This window comes from Osmerus mordax, chromosome 13 (genome assembly GCF_038355195.1).
Source record: "Osmerus mordax isolate fOsmMor3 chromosome 13, fOsmMor3.pri, whole genome shotgun sequence".
Taxonomy (NCBI): Eukaryota; Metazoa; Chordata; class Actinopteri; order Osmeriformes; family Osmeridae; genus Osmerus; species Osmerus mordax.
In genome coordinates, this window is record NC_090062.1 from 17,312,218 (window position 1) to 17,336,289 (window position 24,072).

General features: G+C 49.9%; 1 protein-coding gene across 1 annotated transcript; it reads right to left on the reverse strand.

Annotated features, from left to right (window-relative positions):
* Window positions 1–685: 685 nt before the first annotated feature.
* rcn1 (reticulocalbin 1, EF-hand calcium binding domain) lies at window positions 686–8,955 on the reverse strand (the record flags this gene model as incomplete). Its single annotated transcript, XM_067249214.1, is given in 4 exon segments — window positions 686–746; window positions 3,020–3,198; window positions 7,136–7,329; window positions 8,464–8,955. Coding segments are annotated over 4 exon segments (655 nt in total), but the record flags the coding sequence as incomplete, so codon positions are not given.
* Window positions 8,956–24,072: the final 15,117 nt, after the last annotated feature.

Sequence of the window (24,072 nt, forward strand, 5' to 3'; positions counted from 1 at the left end):
GCCATAAAAACTGAAAGTTTATGGTTTGGAAGGCCTTCGTAATAATAACATTAACTTGAATTGATTTGGCGCCTTTTTAAGAGACCTAAGGATGCTTTATACCTCGCAGGACACAGGACCTGTGACTCCCGACCACAGAAAGTGTTGTCAGCCACCAACAAACACAGCTTAGATCTCATGATTAGACCATGATAACACCAGGCTACTGCTGTTCCTCTGGGCCGCTGAAAACCTCAACACTGGCCTCAAGTCATCAGTCCTAGACTGAAAGATCTTCGCTGAATTTCTGTCTTACTTTAAGACTTCATCCATGTCTGGGAGACTGGGCAGAAGGGTTTGAGCCCGAATGAATAACCAAAGTGGAATAAATGAAAGTGATGTTAAAACCGTCTATGAAAAACCACATCTCCATGACTGAACATTTGGGATGGGAATCTTTTGGTACCTCACGATTTGAATCAATTCTTGGGGTCACGAATCGACTACAAATCGATTCACGATTTTTAATTCTTAATAAAAAAAAATATATATATGTTTTACATGTGTGAATCGATGGGAATGGCTAGAAGACTGAAATCGCGTTTCCATGTGAATCGATTTTTCCCCACCCTTACTGAACATCTAGGATGTGTGAAACAGTGGTGAGCAGTTATCAGATGAGGTGAAGGAGGACCTGTGGACTCACCAATGTACTCATCTTCATCCACATGGCCATCTCCGTTCTTATCGATGTCCTCCAGGGTTTCCTGTTTACGGTCAGAGTGCATGATGTCATCAAAAGGGGGACGCGAGGGTCAGTGGGGTCTGAGAGTCCTGCATGGAGCAGCTACCAGCCCCAGGCAGTACGAGTGGAGCTACGATGATCTGCTCTTCACAGGGCTGACACAACGATTACAGATAAGCTGCTGATGCTGGCCTGACCCCCATGGAAGAGATGCCATCCTGGAGATGTTGGAGATTTTGTACAGTAGCGATGCTATCTGACATTTTGTACAGTAGCGATGCTGAGATTTTGTACAGTAGCGATGCTATCTGAGATTTCGTACAGTAGCGATGCTGTCTGGATGCAATTCAAGATTGGACCTGGCCTTTCTCAGCACCAGGTTGTTAAGGGAGAAGCAAAGCCCAATCATGTTCTGTTGACTTGGTTCATTTGTTTTAGACAAGTGTTTTAACTCTGACACCTGGACGTGTCCTCGAGGTAGTTGTACCCTTCCTCTTCACTCGTGTTCAGCTCTGCAGGCTGGAGCACCAGCATGACCACTCTTGTGGTCACACAAACACACACACCTCCCCTCCTCACCCCTGTTCTCCTCCCCTTCTCACCCCTGTTCTCCTCCCCTTCTCACCCCTGTTCTCCTCCCCCCCCTACCTCTCTCACTTCACCTGTTCACCCTCCCTCCCTCCCTCCCTCCCTCCCTCCCTCCCCCCTCCCTCCCTCCCTCCCTCCCTCCCTCCCTCCCTCCCTCCCTCCCTCCCTCCCTCCCTCCCTTCCTTCCCCTCCCTCCCCTCCCTCCCTCCCTTCCCTCTCCCTCCCCTCCCCTCCCCTCCCCTCCCCTCCCCCTCCTGATTCAGGCTCTCCATGTCTCGTCTGAATCTTGCTAAATGTTTTATGGCCACTTAACCTCCCCTGTCAAGTGGATGTCTAATAATAAACAAGCAGATGTTCATTAAAAATAAAAAGTTTCATTCAGACCACTCGGTGCGTGCGCGCGCGCACACACACACACACAAGTTCTTGTATCCGATGCTCTATAGACCACAAAGAGAATGGCTGGTCTGTAACCTTAACAGGAAATCCTGTGTGTGTGTGTGTGTGTGTTATAGAGGGCACCCTCATAGAGACTACATTAAACCTCAAGGAGTTGACCAAGTTGTCACATATTAATGTCTGCCATTGTAACTGCACCCCCATTAGACGAGGCACCAGAATCAAGCGCAGAGCAGGAATTCACAAACTCTCAGCAGCATTTTCAGCCAAAAATTAACTATTAATATTTAACTGTGTCAAATGGCTAATCCAACTTTAATGAACACAGAATCTTAGTGCATTCCTGCCTGTGTTTTCCCCGCCGAAGGAACTCAGATTCGGAGTGGGAACCTTAAGTGGGAGGACACTGTCCCTGTGTCCTCCCACTTAATACTGTTGCCGATTCGATTCCAGGCCGTGCAAAATGACATTGTGTCCTTCGGCAAGGCACTTCACCCTACTTGCTTCGGGGGAATGTCCCTGTACTTACTGTAAGTCATGGTCTGCAAAAAATAAATAAAAAATGGCAAGACAAGTGGAGGAAGACCATCCTGCTGGAGTGATCTTCCTCACAGATGAAGATGGAGTTTCCCACATGTTACAAGAACTAGAGAAAGGAGATCCCAGGGGTAACGACCTCCACCCTCCTCTCTCTCCCCTCCACCCCTCCTCTCTCTCCTCCTCCTCCCACCCTCCTCTCTCTCCTCCACCCTCCTCTTTCCCTCCACCTCCACCCTCCTCCACCTCCCTCCTCTCTCTCCTCCACCTCCACCCTCCTCTTTTCTCCTCCACCTCCACCCTCCTCTCTCCTCCACCTCCCTCCTCTCTCTCCTCCACCTCCCTCCTCTCTCTCCTCCACCTCCTCTCTCTCCTCCACCTCACCCTCCTCTCTCTCCTTCACCTCCACCCCTCCTCTCTCTTCCACCTCCACCCTCCTCTTTCTCCTCCACCTCCTCCACCCTCCTCCACCCCCTCTCTCTCCTCCACCCTCCTCTCTCTCCTCTCCCTCCTCCACCCCCCTCTCTCTCCTCCACCCTCCTCTCTCTCCTCTCCCTCCTCCACCCCCTCTCTCTCCTTCACCCTCCTCTCTCTCTCTCCCTCCTCCACCCCCTCTCTCTCCTCCACCCTCCTCTCTCTCCTCCTCTCTCCTCCACCCTCCTCTCCTCTCCTCCTCTCTCCTCCACCCTCCTCTCTCTGAATGGTGGGACTAGCCTTGGTGAGTTTCTACATACCCCCCCCCCCCCCCCCGGCGGGTTCTCAGTTTCTCACCAGAACCACGATGTCCTTCATGTGGTCGAATTCCTCGGGATGCAGGAAGGAGGTGAACTCCTCGCGGTCGGCGGCCGTGTCTCCGTCCAGGTCGGCTGTCCTGAAGCGCCTCTCGTCTCGCGGCAGCATCTTCCGGAAGCTGAACTGGTCGGTGGTGTCCTCAAACTCCCCAGGGTTGGCTGATGCGGCAGGAGAGAAAACAAACACATAAATACTCAGGTCTGACAGGACCGTGAGGCAGGTCATGTGACCTCAGGTCTGACAGGACCGTGAGGCAGGTCATGTGACCTCAGGTCTGACAGGACCGTGAGGCAGGTCATGTGACCTCAGGTCTGACAGGACCGTGAGGCAGGTCATGTGACCTCAGGTCTGACAGGACCGTGAGGCAGGTCATGTGACTCAGGTCTGACAGGACCGTGAGGCAGGTCATGTGACCTCAGGTCTGACAGGACCGTGAGGCAGGTCATGTGACCTCAGGTCTGACAGGACCGTGAGGCAGGTCATGTGACCTCAGGTCTGACAGGACCGTGAGGCAGGTCATGTGACCTCAGGTCTGACAGGACCGTGAGGCAGGTCATGTGACCTCAGGTCTGACAGGACCGTGAGGCAGGTCATGTGACCTCAGGTCTGACAGGACCGTGAGGCAGATCATGTGACCTCAGGTCTGACAGGACCGTGAGGCAGGGTCATGTGACCTCAGGTCTGACAGGACCGTGAGGCAGGTCATGTGACCTCAGGTCTGACAGGACCGTGAGGCAGGTCATGTGACCTCAGGTCTGACAGGACCGTGAGGCAGGTCATGTGACCTCAGGTCTGACAGGACCGTGAGGCAGGTCATGTGACCTCAGGTCTGACAGGACCGTGAGGCAGGTCATGTGACCTCAGGTCTGACAGGACCGTGAGGCAGGTCATGTGACCTCAGGTCTGACAGGACCGTGAGGCAGGTCATGTGACCTCAGGTCTGACAGGACCGTGAGGCAGGTCATGTGACCTCAGGTCTGACAGGACCGTGAGGCAGGTCATGTGACCTCAGGTCTGACAGGACCGTGAGGCAGGTCATGTGACCTCAGGTCTGACAGGACCGTGAGGCAGGTCATGTGACCTCAGGTCTGACAGGACCGTGAGGCAGGTCATGTGACCTCAGGTCTGACAGGACCGTGAGGCAGGTCATGTGACCTCAGGTCTGACAGGACCGTGAGGCAGGTCATGTGACCTCAGGTCTGACAGGACCGTGAGGCAGGTCATGTGATCTCAGGTCGGACAGGACCGTGAGGCAGGTCATGTGATCTCAGGTCTGACAGGACCGTGAGGCAGGTCATGTGACCTCAGGTCTGACAGGACCGTGAGGCAGGTCATGTGACCTCAGGTCTGACAGGACCGTGAGGCAGGTCATGTGATCTCAGGTCTGACAGGACCGTGAGGCAGGTCATGTGACCTCAGGTCTGACAGGACCGTGAGGCAGGTCATGTGACCTCAGGTCTGACAGGACCGTGAGGCAGGTCATGTGACCTCAGGTCTGACAGGACCGTGAGGCAGGTCATGTGACCTCAGGTCTGACAGGACCGTGAGGCAGGTCATGTGACCTCAGGTCTGACAGGACCGTGAGGCAGGTCATGTGACCTCAGGTCTGACAGGACCGTGAGGCAGGTCATGTGATCTCAGGTCTGACAGGACCGTGAGGCAGGTCATGTGACCTCAGGTCTGACAGGACCGTGAGGCAGGTCATGTGACCTCAGGTCTGACAGGACCGTGAGGCAGGTCATGTGACCTCAGGTTTGACAGGACCGTGAGGCAGGTCATGTGACCTCAGGTCTGACAGGACCGTGAGGCAGGTCATGTGACCTCAGGTCTGACAGGACCGTGAGGCAGGTCATGTGACCTCAGGTCTGACAGGCCCCGTGAGGCAGGTCATGTGACCTCAGGTCTGACAGGACCGTGAGGCAGGTCATGTGACCTCAGGTCTGACAGGACCGTGAGGCAGGTCATGTGACCTCAGGTCTGACAGGACCGTGAGGCAGGTCATGTGACCTCAGGTCTGACAGGACCGTGAGGCAGGTCATGTGACCTCAGGTCTGACAGGACCGTGAGGCAGGTCATGTGACCTCAGGTCTGACAGGACCGTGAGGCAGGTCATGTGACCTCAGGTTTGACAGGACCGTGAGGCAGGTCATGTGACCTCAGGTCGGACAGGACCGTGAGGCAGGTCATGTGACCTCAGGTTTGACAGGACCGTGAGGCAGGTCATGTGACCTCAGGTCTGACAGGACCGTGAGGCAGGTCATGTGACCTCAGGTCTGACAGGACCGTGAGGCAGGTCATGTGACCTCAGGTCTGACAGGACCGTGAGGCAGGTCATGTGACCTCAGGTCTGACAGGACCGTGAGGCAGGTCATGTGACCTCAGGTCTGACAGGACCGTGAGGCAGGTCATGTGATCTCAGGTCTGACAGGACCGTGAGGCAGGTCATGTGACCTCAGGTCTGACAGGACCGTGAGGCAGGTCATGTGATCTCAGGTCGGACAGGACCGTGAGGCAGGTCATGTGATCTCAGGTCTGACAGGACCGTGAGGCAGGTCATGTGACCTCAGGTCTGACAGGACCGTGAGGCAGGTCATGTGACCTCAGGTCTGACAGGACCGTGAGGCAGGTCATGTGATCTCAGGTCTGACAGGACCGTGAGGCAGGTCATGTGACCTCAGGTCTGACAGGACCGTGAGGCAGGTCATGTGACCTCAGGTCTGACAGGACCGTGAGGCAGGTCATGTGACCTCAGGTCTGACAGGACCGTGAGGCAGGTCATGTGATCTCAGGTCTGACAGGACCGTGAGGCAGGTCATGTGACCTCAGGTCTGACAGGACCGTGAGGCAGGTCATGTGACCTCAGGTCTGACAGGACCGTGAGGCAGGTCATGTGATCTCAGGTCTGACAGGACCGTGAGGCAGGTCATGTGACCTCAGGTCTGACAGGACCGTGAGGCAGGTCATGTGACCTCAGGTCTGACAGGACCGTGAGGCAGGTCATGTGACCTCAGGTTTGACAGGACCGTGAGGCAGGTCATGTGACCTCAGGTCTGACAGGACCGTGAGGCAGGTCATGTGACCTCAGGTCTGACAGGACCGTGAGGCAGGTCATGTGACCTCAGGTCTGACAGGACCGTGAGGCAGGTCATGTGACCTCAGGTCTGACAGGCCCGTGAGGCAGGTCATGTGACCTCAGGTCTGACAGGACCGTGAGGCAGGTCATGTGACCTCAGGTCTGACAGGACCGTGAGGCAGGTCATGTGACCTCAGGTCTGACAGGACCGTGAGGCAGGTCATGTGACCTCAGGTCTGACAGGACCGTGAGGCAGGTCATGTGACCTCAGGTCGGACAGGACCGTGAGGCAGGTCATGTGACCTCAGGTCTGACAGGACCGTGAGGCAGGTCATGTGACCTCAGGTCTGACAGGACCGTGAGGCAGGTCATGTGACCTCAGGTCTGACAGGACCGTGAGGCAGGTCATGTGACCTCAGGTCTGACAGGACCGTGAGGCAGGTCATGTGACCTCAGGTCTGACAGGACCGTGAGGCAGGTCATGTGACCTCAGGTCGGACAGGACCGTGAGGCAGGTCATGTGACCTCAGGTCGGACAGGACCGTGAGGCAGGTCATGTGATCTCAGGTCTGACAGGACCGTGAGGCAGGTCATGTGACCTCAGGTTTGACAGGACCGTGAGGCAGGTCATGTGACCTCAGGTCTGACAGGACCGTGAGGCAGGTCATGTGACCTCAGGTTTGACAGGACCGTGAGGCAGGTCATGTGACCTCAGGTCTGACAGGACCGTGAGGCAGGTCATGTGATCTCAGGTCTGACAGGACCGTGAGGCAGGTCATGTGACCTCAGGTCTGACAGGACCGTGAGGCAGGTCACGTGACCTCAGGTCTGACAGGACCGTGAGGCAGGTCATGTGATCTCAGGTCTGACAGGACCGTGAGGCAGGTCACGTGACCTCAGGTCTGACAGGACCGTGAGGCAGGTCACGTGACCTCAGGTCTGACAGGCCCTAATGGCAGGTCACGTGACCTCAGGTCTGACAGGCTCGTGAGGCAGGTCATGTGACGCAGGTCCAGCCTCACCCAGGTAGTATCCGTACGTGGCCTGCTTGTACTCCTCCCAGGAGATCTTGTTGTCTTTGTTGAGGTCGTAGTCCGTCCACACCTTGGCCACATTCTCGTACACGTAGCGCTTCTGCACACGCTTGATCCACGCCTTCAGCTCTGCGATGGTGATGAAGCCGTCGCCATCACCGTCGATACGGTCCGCTATCTTACTGCGGAGAACAAGGTAGTGCATCCAGCGTCAGGAAGTACATCAGGGATGACTCTGTCCTGCATGGATAAGCTCTTTGTTAAAGCACTATATCCTAAAACTCTAATTAACACTGTCAGTCTAGAGTGGAATACAGCACTATCACTTATCAGCTGGATTCTATGTTGACTGCTGTTGGCTAGAAAAACCAGAGTTGACTAATTACATATTAGTCAACTCTGGTTTTCTAGCGAGAGGCCTGTAGTGGTGTGATGAGGGTTTTCTACCCAGGAAAGCAGGGTTCTACCCCTGGGAAACTTATTTTTATCGCAAGTTGCCACGTTGTGATGTTACGTGGACCCTCCCACTTGAGTTCTTCAGGGAAGGGGATAGTGAGGGAAAACCGCCAACAGCGGAGCCCACGCCTAGTTCAGCCCACGCCTAGTTCAGCCCACGTCTAGTTCAGCCCACGTCTAGTTCAGCCCACGTCTAGTTCAGCCCACGTCTAGTTCAGCCAACGTGTGTACAACTGTGCCAACATGTCATCTCGGCAGAGAGGCGCAAATCACAACTTTAGAGGATCAGTGTTAAAGACATGTTTCTCGACGGGAAAAACACCGGGCAGTCTTCATGACACGTAGCATTGAGTGCTACTAGACACATTCAAAAGGCAGTTAACAACGTTCTGTCAGTTGTGTCTCTAACTTTCTCAACACCACAAAACTTCCTCCTGACTCTTTAATGCATTATCCATAATTAAGAACTACACTAGGCAATCATGACCAGGGAATGTGTGCAAGCGCAGAGCACTCTACATTTTTACGCATAATAATGTGCCGGTTTTATCCTTTGAATCTTGAATCTTGGATGCGGTAGCATGCAGATGTCTCGTTTGGGCGGCCGTTGTGAAATGTTAATATCCTCAAATCGGAATACACGCGACACAGCCATAGGAACACTGTCTTTGACCCACAAAGCACTCAGAACTTCAGACAAATGCATGTCAGACAATGAGACTAAGTTCCATCACTGCTAGCTTGCTAATACATCTTGGAACGAAGCCGACTTGCCTCGTTGTCACAGCTGGATGAAGTTGAGCAAATCTTTCACTTGAACGACTCCAGCCTAGGGGAGGGGGCGAGCAAAGGAATCTTACCCGAGCCTGTCTTTGCTTTCCTCCGGGGTTAGTTGATCAAACGTCGTAGCCTCCTCTTTACCGAGGAAGGCCTCGTGGTCGAACTGATGGCTCTGATTGTCTTCGTTAGCTGGCCTCGCTAGTTCGGGTTCGTGGTGGACCCGATCTTTCCTCAGTGTGGGTTTACCGAACACTGCGCCGCTGCATAGGAGCAGGGCACACACGTAGGTGCGCACGTCCATCAGTAGGCTACAGCGGGTTTACGGGTCTGCTGTTTAGGAACGTGCCGCTGTCTGTGTGGAGCTATGTGAACAACCCGAGGTTACAAACAGCAACAAATGTAGCTAATGTTATTATCCTGCGCCAGACACTAACTTAACCAACCCTGGCTATCTTTCTTACTTTGCGAAGCGCGGCAGTATTGCCGAAACGCTGTATCCAACTCCCAAATCTTTCTGCAAAGTCAGAGTGGGTTTTGTTACATTGCAGGTCATTTCAGAAGCGCTATAGCCCGCCTTTAGGTAGTACTTTCGCTTCAAACGTATCCGACTGGTTGCTACGGGACACCACTGAGCACCACCGAACGTATTTCGTTTAACTTTATGCACAGCCACTCATAAAGTCGGTTTCATCTCAAGATCTGCCTCATTTGTTGTTAGTGTCGCTGCTATTGGTCCATTAGCTGTCCGTAACACGAGACGACCATGGACGCCACGTAGCAAGCTGACACGCAAACTCACAGTCCCGTGGTATGTTCTGGGCTGCCAAAATTGTTGAGCTCTTGTCAATTAACTCTCTAATTACATAACCCTGATTAATTCATTTATTTGATTAACTTGTCTGAATCGAAACACGATTTGTTTCGGTATTTTAAATAGTTTTTTGCTTTGGCGTACATTTGTAGGTCATGTTTGTAGTGTGTGTGTGTGTGTGTGTGTGGGGGGGGGGGGGGGGGGGGGGGGGGGGTGCGTGTATGCGTGTATGCGTGTGTGTGTGTGTGTGTGTATGTGTGTGTGTGTGTGTGTGTTTGTATGTATGTGAAGGCGAGAGACAGAGCAAGAGAGAGAGAGAAAGAAAGAAAGAGAGAAGATAGGGAGTGGGAGAGAGAAAGAAAGAAACAAACATAATTCTTCAACAAATGTAACGAGACATAGTAAGACGTTTGTCAAATTATAATGACATTAATTAACATGTTTCCCATAATGCTACTCTGTGGAATATTCGAGTCTGTGTATCCTGGAAACAACTTGCTGACATTGTCATATCTAATCCTGTAGTGGGCAGGAGATCATGTAGCCTACTTTGTCATTCATGATTTGCATAATAATCCAACACATGGCACTTTGCTGTTTTGCATAAATAGTTCAGCCCCGTTTTTGATTTTAAAAGGACCCTGGGGCTAGATGGCCTTTTTATTCAATTAATGAATACTTAATTTATTTAAATTAGTCTCGCCCAGTCAATTTGAATCAGTGTGTTGCAGAGCGGTGAAAAAATCCAAATGTGTTTTCCCAGTGAGACTTGCTTCTCTCTCTGTCTCTCAGATCTCATCTCACCATTACAATAATAGTGTAATTCCAACTAATAGTCAGACAATGGCTTTTTGACCTGAAATAAAAATCGTTTTTTTCCGGCTGTATTACGTTTTTGCTATAAGAATGCAATCAACCTGAAAATAGATCAAAACGGTGTTCAATTTAAGCTGATCCCACAATTGTATCAGCGATTTTAATCCTTCGCATGTGTGTCCTGCAGCGGTCTAGAACAGAACAGCGCAGTATTTGAAACAGATCCTACAGCATTTGACGGGTCGGGTGAAGTTAGGATCGCACCAAGACAATCCCAGCACGGATGAACACTTTGGAGCGCTAGCGTGTAGCGGAGACCGAGAGGGTGGGCGGCGGAGCAGGGGAGGGGCTTTCAACATGAATATTTCACAGAAAAAGAGAATGAGTGGTGGTTTGGGCAGAGGGAGGGAGGGAGGGGGGGGGTAGGAAAGGATCTAGCAGTGGGTGTTCATCCTACCATGAGATTACACACACTGCACAAGGCATTTGGTTAATGTGATTAAGAAACCCCTATGCCAGGAGACACAGGGCATTAGTGTCCAGAGTACAGTCTCATGGAACTGTAGTTGTACCCTCACTCTGTGCCTCAGTGCCAGCCTTCACCCCTGGTTTGGGGTGAACACTGCTGAGAGCCAGCTTGTCATCAAGTAATAATACCATGTTTATGTGGAATGAGGGGCGCCTGATATCAAGATTAATGGGGAAGGGTGTGGTCCTATCCTGATAGGTTAATGGGGAAGGGTGTGGTCCTGTCCTGATAGGTTAATGGGGAAGGGTGTGGTCCTGTCCTGATAGGTTAATGGGGAAGGGTGTGGTCCTGTCCTGATAGGTTATTGGGGAAGGGTGTGGTCCTGTCCTGATAGGTTAATGGGGAAGGGTGTGGTCCTGTCCTGATAGGTTAATGGGGAAGGGTGTGGTCCTGTCCTGATAGGTTAATGGGGAAGGGTGTGGTCCTGTCCTGATAGGTTAATGGGGAAGGGTGTGGTCCTGTCCTGATAGGTTAATGGGGAAGGGTGTGGTCTTGTCCTGATAGGTTAATGGGGAAGGGTGTGGCCCTGTCCTGATAGGTTAATGGGGAAGGGTGTGGTCCTGTCCTGATAGGTTAATGGGGAAGGGTGTGGTCCTGTCCTGATAGGTTAATGGGGAAGGGTGTGGTCCTGATGTGTTTCTCAGCTGCATGTCCCTCCACAGAGGAAGACTGTTTATATGTGTTCATTTTAATTGATGCTTTTATCCAAAGTGATTTACAGGGGGAGATTTGAACCTCTTGATCTGTAGTCAGATTCTCTTGGGCTGAGCTACACCCACCCCTGTGTAATCACCTGGTTTGTCCCAGACGGTGTTGGAAGGACAAGGGCCCATGTTGGCACATAACAGGACATGTAGATGTCATAGATTCAGCAAACTTTTTCATCCAAAGCCTCATAAAGATCCAGTGCCTATAGAAAGTCCAGCAGAAGATCAAAGATCAGAAGTGAGGAGTTCTAACAGTGTAGTGATGGTCAGAGTGAAGAAACAGGCTGGTTCTAACAGTATTTTATGGTGTTCAGGATCGAGGAACGGGCTGGTTCTAACAGTATTTTATGGTGTTCAGGATCGAGGAACGGGATGGTTCTAACAGTATTTTATGGTGTTCAGGATCGAGGAACGGGCTGGTTCTAACAGTATTTTATGGTGTTCAGGATCGAGGAACGGGCTGGTTCTAAGAGTATTTTATGGTGTTCAGGATCGAGGAACGGGCTATATTAACCAGGCACATCGTGAAGTAGAGGAACGGGCTATATTAACCAGGCACATCGTGAAGTAACCACATTACAGCTACCATGAACCCTGTACAAAAAGAATACTTCAGTGCAACAATAACATCTCAATTATTTACGTTTTAATAACCATTTAGTCATTTAGCAGACCTTGTAAATCCAGTCCAGCTGCCGTTTCCATGACAGCCATGATTTGAGTTTAGTTTTGAAGGTTAGATCTTAGTCAAGCTTCAGTCTGGGACAGGGTTAACAGGGCACAGAGATAGAAAAGTTTGGTGAGAGAGAGGGATGAGAGAGTGGAGAGAGAGAGGGATGAGAGAGGGATGAGAGAGAGGGATGAGAGAGGGATGAGAGAGAGGGATGAGAGAGAGGGATGAGAGAGGGGAGAGCGATTTGACTCAAGCAATCTTTAGAAAAAAACATCTCAAGTGTCAGTAGGCTTCCCTCCTCCTCTCCCTCCTCCTCTCCTTCCTCCTCTCCCTCCTCCTCCTCTCCCTCCCTCCTTCCCTCCTCCTCTCCCTCCTCCTCTCCCTCCTCCTCTCCCTCCCTCCTTCCCTCCTCCTCTCCCTCCTCCTCTCCCTCCTCCTCTCCCTCCCTCCTTCCCTCCTCCTCTCCCTCCTCCTCTCCCTCCTCCTCTCCCTCCTCCTCCTCTCCCTCCTCCTCTCCCTCCTCCTCTCCCTCTTCCTCCTCTCCCTCCTCCTCTACCTCCTCCTCTCCCTCCTCCTCTCCCTCCTCCTCTCCCTCCTCCTCTCCCTCCCTCCTTCCCTCTTTCTCATGAACTTCCATAATTATAATAACTCACGCCCCCACCATTCCAGATAGATTAATAAACTTCTCATCCCTGCCGCGGAAGAGAAAAGAAACCTTTGCTCTGTTTAATGACGACTGTAAAGTGGAGGCAATCATGGGATACCTCTTGTGACATTTCCCCGTTCCCGTGCGCTCCACTTGTCTCAGACAAATGGTTTCGTCAGGTCCCTATCGAGATGAGGCCTCTTCCGCGAGTCATTACGTCTGTCGCAGGGGCCATTTCCAGATTGAAAAATCTGAGCCAGTAAACGACGCACAGGCCCTTAATAACTGTGAAGGAATCCTATTTGGAAAATTGCATCGAAGCAATAACCTTTTCTCTCTGTAATTAGATCAAAGAGAGGTCCTGGTTTTTAATTAAGTCTGCGATTTATAGTCATGGAGGCATACATTAGGCCAGTGTGTAGATTGGGGCTGGATAGATCACTGAACAGTGTAGGTGGAATCTGAACACAGCTGATCAGGTTGTTATTGTGCTATGTGGGTGTCAGCTAGCCAGGCTCCCTGCCCTGTCAGAGAGCCAGGCTCCCTGCCCTGTCAGAGAGCCAGGCTCCCTGCCCTGTCAGAGAGCCAGGCTCCCTGCCCTGGCCCTCTCTGGCCAAACCTGAGGTCCCCCTCAAGACTGGAGAAAACTTCAAGCACCTTCTGAACATGGAACATTGTCTCGGAAGAGGGATATTGTCTGTGTGTGTGTGTCTCCATAGGTATGTGTGTGTCTATGTGTGTTCTGTGTGTGTCTCTGTGGGAATGTGTGTGTGTTTTTGTGTGTGTTCTCTGTGTGTGTGTGTCTGTGTGTGTTTGTGTGTGTGGGGTAGCCTATATTACTGTTTTATGCAGGACCTTAATTCATCTCCTCGGTCATTGTTAACCATTAACAGTGAAGGGGGGCAGAGCGGTTAAGGCTGTGTTTTACTGCCAGGCTTATAAACATGGCAATTTAATTTCAATTTATGTCCCGACAGGTCATAATGAAGACCCTGAGAAGAAGACAGACTGAGGTGAGGCTCCTTGGAGGCAATCATTTATAACCCTGTCCCCACAGGCACCATAATGGAGCAGTGAGCAACAACATTATGTTGACCCACCCCACCCCCACTCCCTCCCCTCACCCCACCCCAGCCCCACTCCCTCCCCTCACCCCACCCCCACCCTACCCCACCCCACCCCACCCCCACTCCCTCCCCTCACCCCACCCCCACCCTACCCCACCCCACCCCCACTCCCTCCCCTCACCCCAGCCCCACTCCCTCACCCCACCCCCACCCCACCCCCACTCCCTCCCCTCCCCTCACCCCAGCCCCTCTCCCTCCCCTCCCCCCACCCCCACTCCCTCCCCCCACCCCCACTCCCTCCCCTCACCCCACACAGGGTCCCCTCTGCCCCTCTGCCCCCCCCCCGCCCCTCCCGCCCCCCCACCACCACCAAGGTCACAAAAACACAGGACCACACCCTTCTCTCTTCTCCTCAAACACACATCCTACTATCGTTTGGGCAAGAGGCTATCGCAATATTTCCCTCCCTCCCACCCTCCCCCGAACGCCACAGCAAACCACTGGAGGACATTTCCCATAATCCCACGGGCCTAAAAACAGATTAGGGCTAATTAATCCTGGAGGAGACTCTCAGATTAACAAGAGGCCCCTGTGGTTCTTCCCCCAGCAAAGGTCACACTTTCACCCCCACTCCCCGCCCCCCTCTTACTCAATACACGATCATCAATCACCCTGACTCATGTCCCAACGAAGCCCCCTTGGAACTGTTAGCCTTTAAATGCTAATGCTAAACTGCCCTTGCCAGAGTGTGAATCATCCACAGACAGGATATGTGACGTTCCTACAGGCGGTTGTTGAGCCTTGTGCTAAGTGTGCGCTAGAGGCTGGTGGTGGGCTGTGCACTGCCTCCAGACCCTGGCTGTGTCATGGTCCTGCCCCTTGAGGACCTCTTGATTTGTGGGTCATCATTTGGGTGACATTTTCCTCTAGTCCAAAGTGCCAGTCAGATGGCATTATGGGATATCCCTCACACCTTCTGCACACTGTGGGGTCACACTGCCACATGCTAGAAGGAAGACACTCACATGAGAGCGCACACACATGCAAACACGCACACACACACACACACAAGCAAACATACACACACCCCATACACACACATGCAAACACATACCCTCACACACACATGCAAACAAGCAGCCCCACACACACGCCCTGCACACAAACACAACTGTCAGCTCCGCCGCTCTCTCTGCTGCGGGGCTGAGCTAAGTGAGCATTTTGCCTGACTGCCTGGAGAAGAACAGGGACATTAACAACATGTGATCCAGCCTGGCCTCAGCAGCCTGGCCTCAGCAGCCTGGCCTCAGCCGCCTGGCCTCAGCAGCCTGGCCTCAGCAGCCTGGCCTCAGCAGCCTGGCCTCAGCCGCCTGGCCTCAGCAGCCTGGCCTCAGCAGCCTGACCTCAGCAGCCTGGCCTCAGCAGCCTGGCCTCAGCAGCCTGGCCTCAGCCGCCTGGCCTCAGAAACCTGACCTCAGCAGCCTGGCCTCAGCAGCCTGGCCTCAGCAGCCTGACCTCAGCAGCCTGGCCTCAGCAGCCTGACCTGACCTCAGCAGCCTGGCCTCAGCAGCCTGACCTGACCTCAGCAGCCTGGCCTCAGCAGCCTGGCCTCAGCAGCCTGACCTCAGCAGCCTGACCTGACCTCAGCAGCCTGGCCTCAGCAGCCTGACCTGACCTCAGCAGCCTGACCTCAGCAGCCTGGCCTCAGCAGCCTGGCCTCAGCAGCCTGACCTCAGAAGCCTGGCCTTAAACTGTCTCCAGTCTGCGTGTGTTTAACCAGGGGTCAGCGCTACAGCAGATGGGGGGGGGGGGTGCGAGAGGACGTTCGGATCGAGGAAAAGAATGAACCGAAAACATATATATGAACGCATAGATTTGTGTGGATTTCAATAAAAGCGTATGCACATCACGGCGTGTTTCTGTGTCAAGGTACACCCCCACCCCCCCCCCCCCCCCCGCATCCCCTTCCCAGCCTCATCCCCGCCAATCCCCTTCCCGGCCTCATCCCCGCCCTCTGCATGTCCACGATGTAAAATAAAGAATATTTGTCATTATTTCATGAAAAACATGCTCCCCCTCCCCCAACACCACCCTCCAGCAGCCAGGGTGGTGGCGGGGCCTTGGCTGCAGGATCGCTGCCCCTCCCCTGGGCTTGGGACTGGCTTGTCCCCCCTCCCCTCCCCAGCTGGAGGTAGCAGACCCAGGTGCTCCGCTGCCCTGCCAGCCTCGCCCCCCCCCCCCCCTGCAGGACGACAGCGCCCAGAGAGGGATGACGAACACCTCTGGTTCCTCACCCTGACGGGCCTAGTCGACCTGGCTCCAGAAAGGCATGGCTCCAGCGCCGCTCAAGATGGTTTCTTAATGGAGCCGCCCTGGCTCTGGGCAGATCCATATGCGTTCGTATTACGAAAATATGGCAGGATTCTGTTTGTGTGTTGTGAGTGTATCTGTTTGTGTTCGAAGCACAAACTGCCTACATCCATCATTGCTTGGCGCTCTGGCAGAGTGTGAGAGTCAGACAGCTTCGCTAACACACGCTCAGTTAAATTGCCTGTTAAATTGTCTCAGTCTGAGGCTATCTTAGGTGTAGATAAAACACTGCACTTAAAGCATGCACTTAAAGGCAGCAATTGTCAAGTAAATGCCTGGATCCCTCATGAGAGGATGGGAGGGAGGGAATGAAGGAAAGAGGGATAAGGAACAAGAGGGACATAAAGAGAAAGCGAGATGAGCATAGCCAGGTCACACAGGTCAGCCAGACCTTCTCTCTCACCTTGTGACTGAGATAGTTTCCTACATGATTTAACACATTTACAACAGGACCGGGCAAGAACATATCTGTGGTCTTTCCTAAACACTGCCTAAAATTTCTCATTAAAAACGGGAAAGCATAGAAGAATATTTTCATTGTGTCTGACATTTTCCTCTTTGCGACCAGATGAACCTCCTAATTCTTTTAGCGTTTGCGTAATTTCGAGAATATCATACTTCGAACTCCTTTGGCTGTTCGACTGTGGAAGGTGACGAGTCGTCCTCTTTTGGTTTTCCTTTTGGGCAGAAGCTATTTCTTTTAAATGCTGCTGGAAGAGGCCTATCAGCGCCCATGCGAGACTGGGCTTAATGAACTTCTCCTGACGCGTGCCCTAAACGATTCTTCACCAGTGCAGAAAATAGTCCGCTCCATGGCTAAACCCACGTTGGCTGAGACTCCTAATAAATTATTTATAGAATCGGAGTAGCATTGCCCGACGGTCAGTCAACGGAAGATATCGAGGGCTAGTTGAAACGCCTTCGTTTATTTCAATAACCGTACTGGACTCATAACCAACGTGAACGACCAGTTGGTGATTTCGACGTTTATGGTAGGCTACAGTACCGTAGGCAGGGCTTACGGTTTCTCAAATCTGGTTGTTAATTCAGACGATAGTCGAAATTTTTCTAAAAGCTAACTTATTTGGCAATTTTCATCTTCATACAAAAAAAATAATATACGATCACTTATGTAACTGGTTGTATTGAGAGCTGTCGGTTCATCACCAAGCGCTCTAACGCAGTACCATACACACGAGATCATCACCGTACACGGTGGGTTAGACGAGTAGGATAAGATGATTTCCCAAACGATTGTAGCCTACTGTTCCAGCCAATGCAAAACATTTGACTCCTATTTCTAAACAAATTTGATCAATATTATGAGTCGCCTTTTTTTTGTAAATCTGAGACTTTTTTCAATTTCAGCCTACGGTGATCACAAAACATCTAAACATTTGGCGTTATCAACCGAATAAACAAATATGACTGAAACCGATACATCGGTTGGATTTATAAGCCTTGCTCTTGCAGGCAGCAATGCAACACAGTTCCTGTGCCTTCACCGTGCGCTAGGGGGCACGCGAGCTCCACAAGTGGAAAGCTCTGGAAATGGTAGCCGGGTGGAAAACACTGTCTGGATTCTCTCCCTCATACTTCGCGGGCCAAAGAATGAGGGAGATCACTTCATGCAAACTGCCATAGTTCGTTTCCATCAAACACTTCTCCGAACCATTTTCTTTCATCATTACAAAATGTGACTTTAACGTTAGGAAATCGCTTGTACAATTTCTTAATCGACTAGGCTACTTCATTTAATAACTGACTAAATAATATTTTTGTAAAATCTGCTGTAGATAAAGGCTGACATCGTTTAGGCAAAATTGAAATAAAACGTTGATTGAGTTCGAGGCATTGTCTGTGCTAAGATCTGAGAGCCTATGACTGGTAAAACACCTAGTGTATCTCAGGTTAAGTTTGCATAAGTTTGTATGGTGTGTGTGTGTGTGTGTGTGTGTGGTTCTATTGGAGATCACCTATAGGACTGGCTTAACAAACTCTCGGCTTCAAAATTAAGTGTACCGGGCCTTGCTTCCGGTGAACGACTTCAGCAGGTCAAGACTCGCTACACGTAAATCATCGTTTCAATGCCCGAAATAGCCTTTTTCTGCCAGAGGGGAGGAGTCACACCATCTTTAAATCTTGCTGCATTGTTCAGGGTATAAGAGCGGGGAGCTGATTTGTTAAAAACGAGTTGTCGGGGTTCGAAGACACTGAAATACCACCGCCACTGAATAGAGTCCTGGCCCCCGAATACGGGAGGGGGCGGGCGGGAGAACAATATGTGGGGGGTTCTGGCTAAGTGTCCGGTCCATCTGTTCTCCTGACCAAATCAGAGGTTGGGAAAGCCCACGCAGTAAACTTTCTAAACGCTCCCACAAGTGTATTTGAATAACTGAGTCTGTGTCAGTGTCTATGCGGGTGAGGGTGAGGGATGGGCGTTTGCTCGTTTTGATAATCAATGACGATAATAATTGTGATGGATTGTTATGAATATCAAATGCCTGTGATTGGCAACATCTGAATAGAATCTGAGGATTATTATTACGGCTTTACTTGGGTGCCACAACTGGACCCTAAAGACCATGAAGTCCAGTTTAGTTTTCACAAAATAACAACAAAAACTCTATGAAACTTAAAAAAAAAAAAAAAAAAAAAAAAAAGATTCCCAAAAAGAGGTCCATATTTGTAGCTAATATAAAAGCAGAATCGTTTCAGCTTTACCCCCAAAATCTTGCATAGGTTACGGCGTATATTTTTATTGAATAGATCCGAGGTATAGCCTACAAACAAACAAGGATTTATTTCGAAAATGAAGTGTGGTGCTTCTAAAGGCTAGATTAGACAGGTTGCTTCATTATTGTCTTAAATATTTATACAGCGTATTAAAATCATTCAAGCTCATTAACATAGACCTAATTTGGTCATGATTGATGTAACCCGTGAAATCTGATTCACACAATTGTCTTTGTAAAGAACAAAAACCGATGCTCTGGCAAACTAAGTAAACGTATGTGTTTTCCATTATAATTATTATGTTGTAATGGCCCCTGTCAAGCCGTTCCAGCGCCTGTTGGGATCCTCAGATGTGGAGCTTGTGCTCACGTGTCACGCTAATGCGTTGTGACCGGGGTTCTCTCCTGCGACAAAGCCGTACAGCTGTCCTCAAATCAATAGATGTCAAAGAAATATGAAAACAACCATGACACGGAACCGAATTCTCGGCCGCTGCGAGTCCCTAACCTAATAGGAAATGTGCTTCTATTCTCAAGACGACGGATTAACCCATAGCGTAGCCTATACAAACTTCTATGCATGTTTACATTTCCGACCGACCGGGTCCTTCTCCTCCATCAGAATCGGAGGAGGACCGCTGCATCTGTGTATGTCTTCATTACCTTCATGTTCTCCATGGCCTTGAAGCATCTTTAATTAAAATCTTGATTAGGGGAGATCTCAGCCAAGACCATAACCAGATGGATCTTAACAACAACAACAATAAACGTTTGAAAGACATTTGCTGACACTTGTGCCGTAATGCGCGTATAGTCTCCGTTCGTAGCTATATCAAAGCAATGCAAGCGCAAAATGACTTGTTATTACGCGCCTGATTTTGGACATTGGTTAGTTTGTGATGACATTCTGTAAGTGTTTTAACAACGGATCTGTGAACATTATTTTACGCTTTGAATTCTATTCAACTCTCTTCCATTAAGGTTTAACCGTCATAAACTTTATAAATAAAAACCAAACTGAAACGGACTGATTAAACGTAGGCCCTGTCACAACATGGTTTAAGGAAAAAAATAACTTAAACTTTAGCTATATACTCAGACCTCTCCGGTCTGTAGTCAGAGTTCTTGTGGTCATCACTTCTTCGGAGGTTGATGAGATACACCGTTCACACGGCCAGGACAGGTTTGAATTAAAGATGGCAAGAATGATTTTTGACATATCCGGATCAGTCTCACAGCAAATGGGAGATAAAAAATACCCACATCAATAATTCATCACGTTAGTCCTATAGTCTAGAGAATGGCATATTAATATTTTAAAATTCAAGACATTAATGCAGTCTTTATACATTAATGCATAATATCTTGCCAGTGGTCTGAAAGTCATTATAAGGCTGGCATGCCATGTCCGTAGACTTTTATATTCACGAGTACGGAACTTGTAAATAACAATCAGCTCAATTATACTCAAATGTTTACTTCAGGATAGACCTTGTCACCCAGGCAGAAAGGAGAGACAACGTGAGTTCTTGCAGCTCTGTGCTTCCATTTTCCAGACGGTTTGTCGTCGTTATTGCCTGATTTAGTGTGTGTTGTTTCTACATAGGCCTGGTTATCTGTATGAATTCACATTCAGTGTCACTGCTGTGGCCATTTACACATATCACGACGATCCGCGTTGAGTTTGTCACATTCAGTGTTTTCATGTCCCGTCTTTACTTCGCCCAGAGCAATAATATGGGGCGCAGCTTAACGACTAACGGTGTATGCGTTTCATTTAAAAAACAAGCGCATTTATGTGCCCACTCCGGTTTGCCACAGAGCTACTTTTGACTACTGGAGGTCCCTGTACCCTATATGTGTTCTCTTTTTAACTCCTGTTACGTTTTCGAGAAAAGGCCGTAAGCATGCAATTGCCAAGTCCCATTTAAGTAGGCCTCAACTAGGACTGCTGCACAACACACACACACACATACACACACACACACACACACACACAAATTGTGAACTATTGGCCCTACAGTGGTACCGCAGGATTGAGAGTGTAATTACCTTCCTCTGTGTCTCCAGCCGGATCCGTATCTAATGCTGTTCGGATGCAGGTGCCGCGGCCTTCATTCCTGACCCCGCAGAGGCACGGGCAGGGTAGAGTCCTGGCTGTGAGTAGCGCCAAAGGGCAGGTGATGTCATTAGTGAAATTATGTCTATTTTTACCCCCTCCTTCATTCCGCCCCCTTCATCAGAGGAGAAGCGAGCATGAGTAAATAAAGGTACTATGCTAGACTAGAGTTAAACAAAAGCTCGTGAAATTGCCACCCTCCCACCGCGAGGCGCTCTAAACTTAGGCCACCAGTAACTATGTGTTTTGGTCTCTAATTATCAGGGCGTGAATGAATCTGTTGGAGGATTCGTGTGATATAAAGCATGCATCGCAAGTGTCTCGCCTCTCGCGCTCACATTGTCAGCCACAGGTGCGTAAAGCTTTCAAACACACGTTGTAAATAAAGACAAGCACACTGGAATCAAGCTATCCCAAGGGGCAGAATTCAAGTGGAAAGACACGTGTGTCATGATACAATTCTAAGATCTCATGAGCTTTTGTAAAGGACAGGAGTGTGGGAAGTTGGACATTTGAGGAGAATATATAGCTGTTGTTATAAGTCTTGACTTACAGACTCTATATGCGTTATACCTTCCTATTGGTGCTCTAATGCAGAGCAACTACATGCTGGTATTTGGGATCCTCTTATAAATATATTATATTTGGTAATGATATCTCTAGCCCACAATCAATAATGGAGTTCTGATTTTTGATGACTGGTATCTCTTACACTTGTCTTTGGGGGTTTATTCGACAATATAAATGTTCTCTTTATTGAGTGATAATCTTGAAAAGACCAAAACAGCCTAATTTGCTGGGTTGAAATATTCCCTAAGAAATAAATCCCATTTGTCATGGATACGGTGATGGAGTTGAATTCGGGCCAGCAACCTTTCACGGACGCGTAATTTACCTCACCGTGCGTAATTAACTGCGTCGCCGCGTCCACTCGCGCCGGACTTCGGAGTGGCAAGCCAAGCACGTGTATTTTGAACGGTGCAATACGTTTCCATTAAACGTTATTAAAGCTTGGGGAGTGACGAGCTCTCATTTGTCTTGTCAGGACATCTGACAACCTCGTTAGCTCCCATTTTCCCCTGTCAGCTCGCAGCGCGACATGGACACTGACTTCAGTTTCGCCTGGCAGAACAGTAAAAAATGCGCCTGCACAACCTCGCGCAAAACGCAGCATTATTGTGTCCAGCATGAAGCATCACAATCAATCACGCGGGAGTCTGTCTGGCAGGTGTCAATCTACCGTTTTTTTATCCAACCCACTGTCAATCTTTAATCTAATTTTAAGGGTCAGGGATCTGGAACCTATTTACTCGTTTGGACGCCGTTCTCGACTGTGCATAGGTGGACTGACCAAGTGCGCCGCCGCAATTACAGCGCTTACAGTGTAAATGTAGGCCTTGTTCGTACATCAGAGGTGTCACAAATTGAATTGTTACACGAGTATTTGTTCGCAAATGGAGGATCTTGTTATTTCGCAGAGGAGAGGAGCGCATAATGGCGGAGGATCCTTCCGCTCGCTGCACTTTCAGATGCAATTGTAGATCGAAGTCAGCCTTGTCACGTCGAGACAAAGTGAATTCCTAACATCCAGGACGTGCCTGTCTACTCCGGACAAATTGCATCCAATCACCCCGGGGGAATTCGGCTAATGTCTCGATCCAGGGCCGGAGAGTTGAATGGGAGACAACAAATCAAGCCTTCCACACAGAGCTTGTATGTGCTTATTAAAACATTTCACACAGGAGATCAGAAAGAGATGAAGAGAGAGGGAGGGAGATAGTAAAAAAGAGAAAGAAGGGAGCAGAGAGAGAAAGAGAGAGAGAGAGAGAGAGAGAGAGAGAGAGAGAGAGAGAGAGAGAGAAGAGATAGACAGAGAGTGATAGGAGAAAGGAGGAGGAAATCACTTTTTTCTAAAGCATCTATGTCCACAGTGTCCATGCCCGAGCGCGAGGACAAGGTGATAAAAGACAGGGACTCGAGATTTTGTCAGGAAGACAGCCAATGGCCAGCTGTCTGAGTAGTTTGAGTGCAAAGATGGTAATTAAGCAAAATATTTGATCACTGTAATTAAACTGCACTAAACGATTAACGTTAAACGACAGAAAAACGACATCGGCTACATGTCAAATTGAATAGACCTCAAAATATGGGCAATTGCAGTACAGTAAGTTATAGGCCCAAAAAGTTTAACATGAAGCCTATCCAAAGCATATCCTACCTTACAGCCATTGCAATCAATCCAAGACTAGATGGATGAAATGCCTTTTAACGGCTTCATCTATTTCCATGATTTCTTAGCTTTCCGGTAACGTGCTCGTTCCCTTGGACTTTTTTAGATGTGTGCAACAGCGGCAGTAAACAAGCAGCTCGTGACGCATCCGGTGGCATGATGTTCTGCTTGGCTAGAGAGCAGAGGCCGATCATTACAGAATTTGTTTTAAATGTGATCAGTCTGAACGAGCAAGAGATTGGCATTCCCTAAGAAGCTATACAGCCTCGTCTTTGGAAACCTTTATTTTCCTATTCTTGAGAGTTGTAGTAGGTAAGGGGCAAAATAACCAATATTATGTGTTTTTAGGATACTCTATGCCTACGACAATATTTTTGTTCGAGCGAGAGAACAAGAGAGAGAGAGAGAGAGAAAAGGGCAGGGGGAGGGAGAGAGAGACTGGTGTTGTGGCTGCATGCATTTGGAAGCGTGGTGACGGTAGAGGGAAGACCGGCTGGACAGATTTGCGTTCACGCCTGATCGGTTTCAGGAGAGCCGGGCTGTGTGGGGAGGGAACGGGAGCACCTGGTCCAGCCCGCTGCTTCCCGTCTCGTTTTATTGACAGCCTGATAAGAGAGGCGAAGCCGTGCGGTTTCCAGCGCGGATGTCGAGAACCCTGCTGCGTTGCACAGTTTCGTGGCTTCTTAATAGTGGTTACTCCAAATAATGGCCCGAGCACAGCCAGTCCAGACCGCCCCGTACCTGCGCGCGCGCCCAGCCGCTTCCTGAGAGACATACGATGGCGCGGTTGCCCATTTACTCACCGTCTTGTTCAAATTGACACAAACATCAAAGGTTGTGAAATGTGACCATAGGAGCTTTTAAGCCTGGTCTTTTGTAAGAGGTAACCCGAAGGTTGCCTGTATTTCTATGGACCAATAAATGGCCTGAATAAAAAAGTTAATGTTAAGATTTTTTTGTAAAGCTCTGCTAGGCCTGATGTCTAG